The sequence below is a fragment of the Eleginops maclovinus genome, chromosome 2 (genome assembly GCF_036324505.1).
Source record: "Eleginops maclovinus isolate JMC-PN-2008 ecotype Puerto Natales chromosome 2, JC_Emac_rtc_rv5, whole genome shotgun sequence".
NCBI lineage: Eukaryota > Metazoa > Chordata > Actinopteri > Perciformes > Eleginopidae > Eleginops > Eleginops maclovinus.
In genome coordinates this window covers 23,853,265-23,868,211 of record NC_086350.1, presented here as the reverse complement: position 1 = coordinate 23,868,211, position 14,947 = coordinate 23,853,265, and the positions used below count along the sequence as shown (strand labels likewise).

Genomic DNA, 14,947 nt, shown 5'->3' with positions numbered 1-14,947 from the left:
AGCATTAACTGGATTTCATGCTGGATTTGTCGGCCGTCACTCATATAGCCAAAGACAAATCAGGCAGCAACAACAAACACAGCTTTAAGTGGATAATGAACGTACTGTGGAGTTTTGGCTACTGGGAGAGCAGAGGCTGAAGAATTGTACATGTTATATCAGTGTTCTGTAATCTCTGAAAAATGATATTCCTGTTTATTTGGTCCTCTTTAATCCCTCTTGTCTTTTTATCTCTCCTTGCGTCCGGTCTGCAATTCATTAGCCAGTAGTTTGTCTGAGTGTGTGAGTGTGAGTGTTTGTGTGGTGTGAAGAATGTTACCTGGTCGTACTCCAGCGCTCCAGGGTAGAGGGGCCAGCCCAGAAAGAGCTCGGCTATCACACAGCCCAGTGACCACATGTCAATGGCCTCGCTAAATGGCAGGCCCAAAATAATCTCTGGAGCCCTGCAGAGAGAAAAGAGGCGGGGAAGGTTACTCTTTTGGAGATGGTCACAATCACAATGTAAGAAAAACAATTTGTAAGTCAGAGAATCGGGGCTAGGGTCTCTGCAGCTGATGTTCCTGAAAAACCAACAGATACGAGTCAAACCCTGTCAACCACATCAAATGAATAGTTTTACTTCTGGATCCAAAACTACTACTAGTGTGACAATATGTAATACACAGTATGACATGCTGGGTTTATTATGGTATAAATATTTATTAGGTCACGGTTAAGGTACCGCCTTTTTGAACCTGAACGTTAGCATAATGTGTCCTCTTTATAGACTAGATGCCACAAAAGTTATACTGATCTCGGCATTTCAGAGTAGGTTTTGCATTTTACGACCCTTTTGCTGCTTCCTTATAATAAATCAAATTACGTATGATAACTTGTAGTGCACTTTTACTTTTTCTTGTATTTTGTACCCGTCATTCCTTTCTGGCTTGTTTAGATTGTGTTTCCTATGTGTTTTAATGTAACTTGAAAGTAATCCTGGTATTTTTAATGTTTGTAAAGCACATCGAGTTGCCTTGTGTTGAGATTTGCTATATAAATAAACTTGCCTTGCCTCTTAAAGCAGATTTATTCTAAAAGGAAACAAAGTGCAGTTGAGGTTTGGAATACTGCAAAGCATGGCACATAACTGTCTCCAAGTAAATAAATATGGTCTCTTTAACAACAGGATATAGAGGGCTCACTAATTGAACATTAAACCCAGACGCCGTACATGCAGCGATACGGCAACAAAGAACTAAATCTCTTTCGCTGATGGACTTTGCCACTTGCACAAATCAAACGGGACTGGTAATCTTGCATTGGTCTCGTTAGCGGTGAAGGAAAACAATGGGCTTTTAGGCCCGGTCACAGCAGCAGAGCAACAGGGCTGCAAATAGTAACCACTGCTGTGACGACCGCAGGGACATGTACTGTTGCCAGGCAACAACCAAATGCAGGACCATAGTGTAACAGTATTACAGGGCAATAAATGGGGCCACTGCTCGTCATTGTGTATGTGTATCACTGTGACGTGTGTGTGCACACATATGTGTGCACAGCGGGGCAGATGTCCATCACAGAAACACTAAGGCTTTCGAAAGCAGGAAATTACACACTGCCATTTCCTATTGCTCCTTTCAGGAGGAAGAAGTCCAGTTATGCAATACTAAACAGAGCTTTAGAGTAGACTGCATCAAATATTTAAAGAACAACCTCACCAAGTGGTGACTAAGAAAGTGATTGTTGTGGTCTTATTGATTTTTAACTTAAAACGCCCCAGAACTTTTAAATGGTACGATAATTTCCCAGTTTGGGATAAGTAAATACTTCTGACTGATAAAAGATGTCCAGAGAGAAAGACCCCATCAAAGGAAAATTATAAAATAAATCATCAGATGAATTATACAGGCTCAATTCTGCTTTTTGGGGTTTTCCCTTTCCTGTAGTGTGTTATATAGGTTTGTGTGCATGTAAATGGTCTGCAGAGGGTAAAATCCAGAAGCCCCCTCCAGAGGGAGTTTCTCTACAACCCCCTCCCCCCTGTCTGAAATGCCTCGGTTGGACTTTACTAACATTTAATGACATCCCTATGTAACAGTTGCAGCAGACTGGGCTCTGGTTTCAGACAGAGGGTGAGAAGTGGCGCTGCAGCACAGGCAGTATGAGAAAAACCTTTCTGAACATTAAAGCAGGTAAACACCTCACAGTAGAGGCACACAATGCAAATATCAACCTTCAAATTAGCATAGTGGGGCCCTTTAAAGAGCAGAGGAAAAACATAATCATTAGAATAATCATGTCAGGAAGTTAGCATCCTACACACTGGCAAAGCAAGTACAACTTATTTCAAAATTAGGAAAACCAAATCAGTTGATTGCTCAAGTTTAGAAAAAAATGGAAACAACTATGAGGTCTCCTCTATGAGGAAGAGGAAACGGATGTAAGGACGTTTTGGTTTAAATTTCACTTCGGTCTAACAATCCATTGATTGTTTTATGTTTGAGGTTAACAAGAAAGCAGATGTAGTTTTTACAGCAATATTTGACCATTTACTTTGAATAACTTGCCCCCTCAAAATATGTATTTGTGCAGCTATAGATTCTGGAGAGTTTTACCAGTAAGTTTACAATAACAAACCTAAAAAAGGTCAGTGTGTGTGTTGTTGTTTCTGGCTATACAGCCCAACCATAAAAGCTGCAGCAATAGCCCCAGCCTTCCAGAGCTGTAACAGCTCATCGACTAACAAACACAGGCCCTCACACACCCACAAACACACACCCACTATCAGGCGTTTGGCAGACAGACCAGGTTCCAGAACTAACCGTTCACACTAGAGAGCAGCAGCTACAAGAACAAACACTGTATGGCAACACAACCCTGCTGTGTAGAGAGAACTAAGATAACTAGGGGCAAACACACCTTAGGAGATGGGACTAATTACAGGACGTGTGAACCCAGTGCTTCCACACCTGCATCACATGCAAAACTCTTCCCACATTACTGAGGGTGGATGTGTGTTGGACAGCAGATCAGTTACACGAGTGTGACCATGCATGTGCAGGAAATTAGGGAAACATTGACTGAAAGCAAAGACAAATTAGAGAGCACAGAATAAAGTGCTATGGTGGCGCAGTTTATTAACAAACAATGTACTGTGTTTAGTACATACAGCTCCGGAAAAAATGAAGAGACCACTCCAAATTGTACATAAATCTTCCTCTCTACATGTATGGCAGCCATTCTAGTGTTTGTTGAATTTCAAAACAGAGAAAAAATGTCAGTAGTTTATAGAATACATTAAAAAATATTTGAAAAAATCATTTAACTCAAAGACATACCTATAAATAATAAAACAAGGGAAAATGATAACGCTGAAGTGGTCTCTTCATTTTTTCTGGGGCTTTAATTTATACTGCAAGCGCTTGTATGTTTGCTCCCTCTCCTTGCCTGTAGCTATGATGTAAAAACCAGTGAAGGACTATGAAAATGGATTACGCTCAGTATGAGATCCAGATCGATCACACCTCAGGGGTAGACGTTTTCTGTGACTATCCGAGTCTGTTCACATTGCATCAACAGGTCTACAAACACTGCCGGAGCCCATACCGTGTTCCTATTAGTGATGACTTCCTGTCTGTCTTGAGTTAATTTCTCTGACCAGCGCTGTCTTTTAACCTCTTCCTTCTCTTGCACTACTTTTATTTTCTTTACTGGGAAAGTTTAGCCATCATGAATCGATGGTTTTGTGCTCTCCACGAATACAAAACTGAATACTCAAAGTATTCCATGGCCTTTCTGATGGATGAAAACATATGTCATATGTCGGTACGTTAACAAGTATTAACAAACTCTTAAATGTCCAAATTGACCAATCAGAATTGAGAATTTAACTCAAGCCCTGTAATAATAATGTATATCAAATATTATACCAATATCACAAAACCTAAAACATACCATCTCTCTTAATCACATTCACTTTCACAACTGATTCTAAATACCTGTAATATAGGTTGATTAAAGCTATAGTAGCTAATATTACAAAGTATAGATCAGGTGTTTTTAAGGTGTAATGCATCTTATGCATATTTACATTTCCTTATTTGATTGCTTACTTTATTTGATCACACTTTCTGTTTCCATTCCTTCCGCTCAAGACGGATTGTTGACCATTGGTACAGTATGGCTTTAAAATGCTTGTATTAGCTTAATCTTCCAAACAACAATTATCTATAAAATTACCATTTAGTGTTTTTGAACAGAGCAAACTGCAACTACCGACAGTCGAACCTCTGAGGAACTTAAGGTACAGTGCCAAAGTTAGAAATACAAACGCTTAAATGGCGCTACCAATCTACAGTATGTTGCACTGTAATGGACCGCGGCCCGGATGTGTTTTTTTTCTGTCCTCCACACGGCCTCATATCGCATAAACCAGGAGCTTTTTAGGAGCGGAAAGTTTCCGATCGAATCACAAGAGAAGTTGCAGTTAGCTCTGAAGGCCACGCAGCTTTGGCTGATACCCTTCTCGCCACAAATAGAACCAATTTCTGTAGGAAACACTGTCGACAGGCTAACTATACTTCTATAAGTGCATCGGTTTTAGTTACTCGTCTAAAAGAATACATGAAAAACGATCCGCGAGACGGTTGGTCTTTAATGCAATGCTAACTCGCACTCCGTACTGTAAATTATTTCTGCCAGTTGGAACATTTCTATTTTTAGGGGCAAATGTGATGCAATACTTGCACTGTAGAGCCCTGAGCTCTTGATTTCATTTTGGGGTTTCAATGACTGAAACCATTGGTGCAAATAATACTTAACAATGTGAATCAGAAAACTAGTTGGAAAAATTTGTCACAACACAGGAAAGGAACAAATAATTTCACCACTTAATACATAAAAAGCATTGAAGCAAAAAGAGAATAGACTATGATTGTAAGGAAACCTCAGTTTTATTCAACCATAAATATTATGCTCCTAAATTCTGGGCTCAAACAGAGTGAAATTGGCAACTTGTATTTAAAAAACAGAGCTAGAACAAAATGTTTTTCTTGTCTCACCAAGAAAAATATTTGTTTGGAAAATGAAATGCTTTTTTAAAAAGTAAGAAGAAGTGGGTTGGATAACTGTGTTTCTGTGTGGACAACATCCGTTTCCCTTTCCTGTATAACCTTGGTTTATACCACAGTAGCAATACCGTTTATTAGAGATGGTAACCAGACTATAACCGTAAGGCAGTGGTATTTCAGAAAAGCAAGTCCATGCAAGGACAATACTATTGACACTTACGGCAAACATTATAATAATTGATTAAATGCAGGTAAATAAGAAGGAATCTAGCAACATGTTAATACAAATACACCACTTATTATTTGTTAGTATTGAGCAGCAGGTATGGGATCCACTAGGACAAACAACTTTGATCCACAAATACTGCTACATGTCTATCCAACTGTTTTACTTCCCCAAACCAATACCAAAAAGTCCACAGTTGGGTCAAACCTGTGACAACCTCTCCTTTTCTAGCCTTCCTTTTTTTTGGAAAGTGGAAATAACAGTGTGAGTCAATCATCAAAACTCATCTCAACGTGCAATGTTTTTCAGAGAGAACGCCCTGTGCTTTACGTCTTCTCAGGAATATACTTTCATGTTACTTCAAGAAACAATGACAAATGTGCACACTGTGCTATTGTGATGTGACTAGTGTAAAACACCTTTGTGACACATAAATCCCACCGAGACAAAGAAAGCCAAACGCAACCTGCTAAATGTGTAAGCATGCTAAGATGATAGCAATCTTTCCTTCCACCTGAGCTGCCTGACTGAATTATTCACACAGCCCAGTGCTCCGTTTTCATTGTGGCAGCTGGTTGTACGTCACCGGCCCCCGCAGGAAGGGAACAGTCACATCACCAGGCCCTGCTGTGTCATGCTACCATGGTAACGACACGTTACAGCATGACAAGCACTCAACAGCTTCTGCCAGAGACTGAGTTGTGCTTATAAAAATCACCAAAGTTCAAGTTTGTATCAATTTATATTAAGAGGTTTGCTATGATGGAATAAAGACACCCCCTATAGCAGAGGACTAGATTCTGTAATGATATGGAATGAAACTTAATAGGAAGCTACAAAAGAATAACATTTCATATAAAACCCAACCAACTTCATTAAGCAGTTCATGGAGGACAATACAAAACGCTTACACTAAACTTATTGGACATACTATGCTATTCTTTGCTTCGACATATATACTATTTATGTTTTAAAATGTAGATCTCCAAAGAAGGATACACTTTATTAACCCCTAAGTACAAAGACGCAGTACAAATACACACATGCACAGGTCCATACACATTCTTAGGGGTTCTTCTCTTGCTCAAGGACATATCAGCAGTGCCAAGGATGTGAACTGGCCCCTCTCCAGCTCCCAGTCCACACTATTGGGGCTTGAACTAGCAACCCTTCGGTTTCCAAGCCAAGTACCTACAGACTAAGCAACTGCCGCTCAGACTGTGCCTTTAATGAGAGTGTTAAGACAACCTCAACTGCACAACCCATTTTTATTTAGGTCTTTAAAAATTACTTTTGCACCATACTAATGACAATGCTAGCACCTATGGTTCTGAAAAACCCAAGGAAAACCCCAGAGCTTAAAAGGAAAAAAAACCCTCCTCCTACCCACTGTGTTGAGGCTAGCATTTTTAACAGCTTCACAGTGATAACAGTACAGTAGAGCCATTATGAGCACTGGAGACACGGTGTCCTGCAAACCACTCTCCTGATAACATGATGTTCAAACAAAATGACACGCACACCGCTGTCGGACTCCAATTACATAATCATAGAGGTAGGAAAAACAGTAATGTGTACTGCAAAACACAATGTGGACATTTGTCTCACCAGGCCTAATGACACAAGAGCATGTATACAACAGCAGCTGTCCACATAGCTAAACCAACACCCCTACAACAGAACCAGCGGGGAGGGAAGCAAAGAGAGACAAAAAGGATAGAGGAATGAAAGTGTTGGTGTAGCATTATGAAACAAAAAGTCACAGAGACTGGTACTCAGATTTTATACTAAGGTAAAAGGTACCAAATACACAAGTACTTGTGATGGTTGTGTACATTTTTGTCTGATTTTTAATTTGTTATTAATGTCTGTTTTTCTTTTTTTATTATTGCATGCCTTTTTTACCTGCTAGGCCACTTTTGCTGTAACACTGTTACACATTTCCTCACTGTGGGTTCAGTCGCCAACATTAAAGAGCTAACGCAAGAGAAGCAAACTACTGCGCGAACGTTTAGAAGGGAAACTCCCTCTGGCGGAACTTTGGGATTTTATCCTTTGCTGACCATTTACATACGATAACAACTATACAGACACAATACAGGAGGGAAAACCTTTAAAAGTATAATAGGGCCCCTTTTACTTAAGTCATCTGCAATAAATTAAAAGTGAAATGTTCTTCTGTTTGGTGGCATTAAGCAATCTCATTTAGCCACTTGTTGGCAACCACATATTTCAAAAGAAAACTTTCAAAAACAACATTACAGGAATAAACATTCAACGTCTCAGGCTTGTGTTAACAAGAGACCTTATTTCAGGCATCTTACCACGAACCCATTGACTTTAAGATAGGGGGACCGGATGTGCTAAAATGCTAACTAATTTCCTGGTTCCAGGACTTATTCCTACAGGTCTCTACAGCGCAGCAGGTTAGAGTACATAGTGTAACGTACATGGAGCACTGAGCTTTGGCAGCTGTAGCGTAGACACAAGGACACATAGGAGCACACCCAGACACACACAGGAATGTCTGATGTTTTTTCCTGGATCTAAATGTAGGTTTTCACATACCACATTCTCCCCCGGCCTTCTGTGTCCTGAGTGGCCTCTCTAAGACTCAGTGCCAGCCCCAGTTTGAACTGCACTATGATCTCGGAGATGCCCGTGCTACCCACAGACAAAACACACATGAGCACACATGAACGCATACTTCACGGTGTCCGCTTTATGTTAAGTAACAAGCATATCACCACGGTCCTCGCCTGGCAAAAAAACGGGGAAGTCGCACCCAGGGTTGGCATTTTGGTGCTCTGTGGCTTTTCATTTCACATGTTCAAAAAAACTTCAGGATAGGAAGGTCACAAGGTGTATGTACCGGTGGTTTATTTACTCATCAAACTGTTGAAATAACTGCAAAAACATCGTGCTCCTTATAGGGCTATAAAATCAGGACTGCACAGGGTGTAACGGTGGGTGTGTGCAGTGCATTGGCAGCAGAAATACCCAGTATCTTGATCATATTTGTCATAAATTGCACAATGTTTAAGTAGTTTGCAATAGTTTATCAGGCTTCATCGAGCGACTTGCTGAAACTTGTTGGTTAGTGCATAGCTGAATGACACTACAAGCCTGTTATTCACTGGTTACTTTTATCACCAATTCTCTTTGACTGCAGCAGGTAAGCTTTCAGCTCAGTTAGTGTTCAAAGTTCCTTTGCGCAACATTATGTCTTAAAAGTTCATAATCCTGTTTCGAAGGCACGTTCCTCCTCTCACCCTAGCCTGAGACATGCCAAATATTTCATGACGGCGTTCCTCGTGTAAACATTTCAGTTCCTCTGAGCGTTATGCAAGAGCAGAAGAGTTTAGGGCGTGATGCGCTGAACACGGTGCAGACATAGGTGCAAGCAGGCAAAGGTCCATAAAGGAATACGTGCAGGGAAGAGTGAGGGAGACAGAGAGACAAAGAGTACAAAAAGTGAAAGACAGAAACAAATAAATACGGGTAAAGGCTGTGCACATCTTGTAGCTCCCTGTACGTAAGTTAATACAGACAACTTGGCATTACATAAGAGAGAAGGCCTAAACATATAAAGCTGGGGAGAGACATTGCTAAGCCCTGTGGGAAACACATAAAAGACACACACATAAACAACCATTACCCATGGGGCTGAGTGAGTTAACTGTGTTGGCATCTCATGGTGATAAATGACATTTACCGCACAACATATCTGATCTTCCAAAAACAATATTCTGTGAATCTTACTTCTGAACATTTTGTACTATCTGCAACGGGCTGAGGTCGAGTGGATAGATAACTCAGCTATGCAGTGCCTCGTATAAAATATGGCATGTGAATTTGTACTACTTTTTTTATACTGACGAAATCAAGTGTATAATCAACAGAGGAGGAACGCTAACAAAGCAAGGGGTAGAAAAGTATGAACAGGCATATTAGTCAACTCCAGCCTCGCCCATTGCAGGGTGACTCCCCTGCAGGTGATGTCAAGGTGTATGTGAGAAGAACATTTAAAGCACGCACCTGTAGTATCTGGACTGCAGGTAAGTGGAGCACACCGCCTTGGAGACATGGCTGGCTGAGCCAAAATCGATGACTTTGACTCTGTAGGGCTGCCTGGCAGGATCAACCAACATGATGTTCTCTGGCTTCAGGTCAGCATGGATCAAACCGAGACACTTGAGCTTCTTTAAGGCTGTTGCCACCTGCAAGATTTACATTAATAACATAGATATTATGAGAAGTTGGAAACCGTGATCTGCAATCATACATGCCATTACCTCCTATGATTACTTGTGTTTTTAAACATCGTTTTTTGATATCTAATCTGTACTAACACTGATATGGATCCTGTATCTCTGTGTATGGGTGTCTGTATGTCACTTTACCTGCTGCAGAATGGGCCTGATGATTTTGAGTGGCAGGGGACTGAACTTGTTCTGCTTCAGGAAGTCATAAAGGTTTTGCTCCAGCATCTCAAACACCAAACAGGTGTGGCTGCGGTGCTGAAAGCACTCCAGAGCACGCACCACATGGTGCTCATCTGCGTTTTCGCTGCTCAACCGTGCCAGGATCTCCACCTGGGGGATGAGGAACAAGAGAGAACAGCACAGATTCAGTACAGAGGGTTCAGTACGCACTGTCAATATAAGAAGTGTTTCTGTTGTTGTGTGCTTATGTGACACCCCCCCCCCCCCCCCCCCCCCCAAGCAACATGTGCAGATACAAGCAACACCAAACCACGCAATTTCAACTCAAACACAGAACGGTGCATTTTCGTTACAGATTCTCACCTCGATCTGTCCCTGGCGTGCATAGGATGGGTGGTTCTTCAGTATTTTGACTGCCACCACTTCATTTGTCCCCCTTTTCCAGCATTTCACCACCTGACCAAAGGTGCCCCGACCCAGAAACTCCAACACCTCATAGCTGTTCTTCAAGGAGCACAGGACCTCGTGCTTAACCAGCTGATAGTCACCATCTGCTGATCCGGTTCTGGTCACCGTAGCTCCTGCCGCTGCCTCAGTATTGCCATTAGGCTTAATGTCGGTCCCCTCCCCCCTGATTCCCATGGCGGGTAGCGGCTGAGTGGGCAGTGTCCCTCCAGTCCCTGCTCTTACACGGTCTGCATTGTTCATGCTGCTGGTTTGCAACATGGCCAAAGGGGCAGGAAGTGAAGGTAGAGCTGATACCTCCTCCACTATCTGCATGACGCAGTTGTTCACCCGCGGATGTTCTCCACCTTCGCCTGCCTTCTGCTCACATGTCTGGATGGCGCCTGTGTCTAGAAGGTTGACGTATCCTCCTCTCGCTTCTACTCTTCTGCCCTCTTCTTCCTCTGCTCTGATGCAGGCTCTGCTCAGCAGCCCGCAGTCCAAGCCTCCTGCTGATGGAGTTCCACCGCTGTCTCTACGAAGCCTCACTTCCTGTGGGCCTCGACTCTGGCAAAGGGACTCCTGGTTCCCAGCTTCCGCCCGTCTCTCTTCTCTCTGTAATCCTGCAGTCTGCAATTCACACTCCTCCCCGTCTCCGAGCTGCAGTGTTGCTGAATCTGCAACAGTGGAGGATGGGACAACGTTGTTGGGATAAGCGATACCGTAGTTGACTCCGATCACGTAGGTCTTGGATGCGAATCGTTGCTGAAAGGTTCTGCTGGTGTTATTACTGTGGTGGGCTTCGTCTTTATGTCTGCTCGTACTACTGCTGCTGGTTCCTAAGGCACTTGTTTGAGCTAAGAGCAGGTGTGATGGGTAGAGCAAGACTTGTGAGGCCATACCTAAAGATAGGAGACAAAGAAAACACAGGCCATATGCAGAATTTAGTCAACAGTAAAGCAAGCACCAAGGATATAAAGGTATTTTTCTAGGAATAAACTACAAAAACTAAAAAACTTCCCCATTGGATTTAAGTATATTGCAGAAAATGTGGCCAACACATGTTTATGATACTCAACTTGTTTTGTTCAGCAGGATAATCTCCACATATTAATACCTTGTGATTATTGAAGCGTCAATCAACAGAAGTAAAAAGCTATAATTAAGCTATAAACATACTACATCACAGCAGCGCCTCCCCACCGCTGAGCTAAAGGCGGACTTTTGTTGACGTGAGGTCGCTTAATTATTAGCATCTACTTTTTTATGATACATAGGACATTCACAAGTGAGGTATTTATGCATCTTAATGTGATTATTAGTACTTATTATGATTCCATTATGTCCCCAAATGGGATGCTAATATAAGCGAAGACAAAAGTTAACAGGCATTTTTTACATAATCACCTAACATGTTGATAAAAGTAGTTCATATAAAAGTTCAAAATTCACTGAAATAAAAACTCCATGAACTAAACTTTTGTGTAAAGAACAGAGAACTGAAGGAGCAAGGTAGCACCTTTCCTATCAACTGAGCAAGATTGAGGTCTAAATAAAGCCAATACACATCTGAGCCATCATGTCACCCTCACTGAAAAGGGAACTGGCCCACTGTAATGGGAGCTGGGGGAAGCCCTGCTGCATCTCTGGCCTGTCCCTGCATGCCGCTCTGGAGGCTAAGTTTCACACAAAGTAGGATTGCCAAGCAAGCAGTACCCCAGGGGGAAATGATACCTCAGGAAACATGAAGGGTGTTCTGTAACTCCGTGACATTATACCGTAACTGAAATGACTGTAACTGACCCGTTGATGGATAAACCTTCTTTCTGGGACACGACTGAAATATTGTTTTGTTAACCTTGCTATTTTTAAAGTTTCCTAATGAGATGACAACCAAGCAACATTCTTTAAAAGTTAACTAAAATCAAGCAAGTCTCACACTACATCCACATGTTTAGACATTAAAGACATCAGCAATTAGATTTACATTCAAAACAATACAGGACGATAATGCTTGTTTATATTGCAAATCAAATTTTTGTTTTGTCATACATGCGATATCATGTAAATAAATGGCATTGGAAACACGTTTATTATCATCAAATATTACCTAATGGAGTATTAAGTATGTACTGTTTTAACCGACTGCTACTTTTTTTTTTAGCACAAGTTAATACTGCAACTGTTGTACAAACCATGCAATACATGGTCTTACTATTTTTACTAGTGTTACTGCCTGCTACTTCATCGCTTTTTGTAATGCTGAAAATCCTCTTTTATGCCTAGATGTGCACTTATTTGATTTCTATTTAATAAATGTCTGTACTCTTTGATTTGTCTTATCTGCACTTTCCACTCTGTGGGGTGAATTAAGGATTTGTGATGTCATAGATAGGGTGTCATACATTAAATATTTGATCAATTAACAAACTATTTCCCAATTTCAAACAGCAACATTTCAAAGTTTCTTAAAAGGAACATTCCTCTCCTGCAGCAAGTCATAACACAATGATAATAGGCAAAGGCCAAGCCTGTCAGCCCACTTCCTGCATTTCTCCCCAAACAGGGACATAAGCCGTGTCTGTCTGGTCTTACGCTCAAACTCAGAGGTCATTCGGGTTTTAAGGGCTACCACACATGTTAGCAAACACACTTGAGAAGCTTGCTGTCTTCAGCACAATGTTGAGAGGCTGTGGCCTTGCTAACTACTGAAGCCCTCACACACATGCTCAGACAGGCTGAGAGGAGTGCCCCAACGCCAACATGACAATACAACACACTTATCGAGACTCATAGGGCTGGCAAGTTTTAACCGACATACTGTTTACAAAGATTAACAAACTATGTTATGAACTTTTCTTTCAACCGAGGAAACAAACAGACACAAGAGACAACTCAAAAAGGACTTTACTGTAGTTAGCAAAATATCACCAATATCAAACTGAGCCTACTTTTGTACTAACTTGTGAATAAATGAGGTCTTCTATAACCTTGAGGTGGTTAAGTAGGGATCAATGTATGCATGGCATTCATACAACACCCACATTTGATAAAACAGCTGAAGCAACTGACCATAAAAGCAACAAAACCCCTACTATGTGACTGGTGTGGAGCAAATATGTTTACCCTGTGTATGCTTGACAAGCTGCTATACCCATCAGGCATTGAGGGACACTGGCACAGCTGTGATACCTCCTGCTCTATCCTCTAACTGCCAACCTAGGTAGTCTGATATCCCACACAACCACGATCCAGGCCTGAAATGGAGAGCTATGACACAAGAGGTGTGTAGTGCATGTGGGTGTGTGTGTTTCGCAGTTGTACAAGTATACCAGCTGTATATGCAGTTTGTTACTGATCAATCTAGGAGACAGTTGACATATGGCAGGGGGTGGTGTGTGTGTGTGTGTGTGTTTGGGGGAAGGGCAACACCAACCTAGACACCTGTTGAAACGTATGTTGTAAGTGACAGGCAGCTATTAATGTGTGAGTTTTACTATTTGGGATAGGTGAGAGCTAACTAAAATGTTGCTTCAGTAGCTAATGTATACCTACAGAAAGAACCTGCTTTTCTTTACGTTAAACACATTTCAATTAATTTTCAAGGTAATGTTAACATCTCAAATAATACATAGCTTCACACACAAACAAGTACATGCTCTTAACAGACCTTTGAACAGTTGTGTAAAGTAAATAAGTGCATTTACTCAAGTACTGCAGTGAAGTGCAATTTGGTTAGACTTGTACTTTACTTGAGTATTTCAATGTTCTGCTACTTTGTACATCTTCATCACTGCATTGCAGAGGTAAATAGTGTACTTTTACTCCACTACAATTGGTTTAAGTTACTTTGCAGATTTGGGTTAATGATGAATGGTGAAATATAATCAACACCAAAATCATACTTTATTTACACCTGGAGTAAATTCACTATCTACCCTGCGGTATACAAAGACTAATAAAACTATCTGCACCTTTACTAGCTGAGATAAGACTTTAATGCATCACTGATTATATCAAAACACATAATGTATTACTCTGAACGGGGCCAATCTGCATAGTACTTTTACTTGTGGTACTTAAGAGTACATTTTGATGCCAATACTTTTATTTAAGTAACATTTTGATGTGGCTTTTATTTGTAACAGAGTATTCATACACTCTGGTAGTTCTGCTTTTGTTTTTATACAATATCTGAGTACTTCTCCCACCTCTGCCTATGAATAACAAATATTCGTCGTTAGCTAAAACTAACTAGCCTTCGCTGCTAACAGTTGCCTGCCAAGGGGAATAAACTGAAGTTGGCTAGCTAACAGTTAGCAAATAAGCTAGCTGTGAGCAAGTATTTTTAACGGTAAAATAAAACAGACAACATAACACGTAATGCTGAGTTTGACAACCACTTACATTGAGATAAGTTGACATACCTTCAATAAGAGCTATAAATAATATCACCCAGAGCGTCAAGGAACAGTCTAGCAACGCTGAACCGCACCACAGTGAAATCCTGCACCGACGTTGCTGCTGCTGCCATCTTGTTCAACGACGAGGTAACACCGAGCGACTTTTCACACATTTGAAGCTCGAAATAACGCAAATAACTGGTTATTACGAAAGCCAGCTGTATTTCATGTTTTCGACAGCCGTGTCAGGTGTTGCACAGCGTTGTTCTTGTCTCTATTCAGGACAAGTAACCTGTGTTTCTAAACTTTTGCATGCTAATACGCCGCGTCCCCCAACAGAGATAGCTGCTGGCTGTTAGCTGTTGCTGCTGGTTCGGTAGC

The 14,947-nt window shown here is 41.2% G+C and overlaps 1 protein-coding gene across 1 annotated transcript in view; it reads right to left on the bottom strand.

Annotated features, from left to right (window-relative positions):
• hipk3a (homeodomain interacting protein kinase 3a) overlaps positions 1-14,947 on the bottom strand; it is a 38,239-nt gene extending 23,292 nt beyond the window's left edge. The window contains 5 exon segments of the mRNA XM_063901098.1: positions 320-443; positions 9,313-9,494; positions 9,678-9,869; positions 10,083-11,065; positions 14,591-14,947. Of these exon segments, the coding sequence (XP_063757168.1) occupies positions 320-443; positions 9,313-9,494; positions 9,678-9,869; positions 10,083-11,063 (1,479 nt within the window). The 5' untranslated portion in view covers positions 11,064-11,065; positions 14,591-14,947.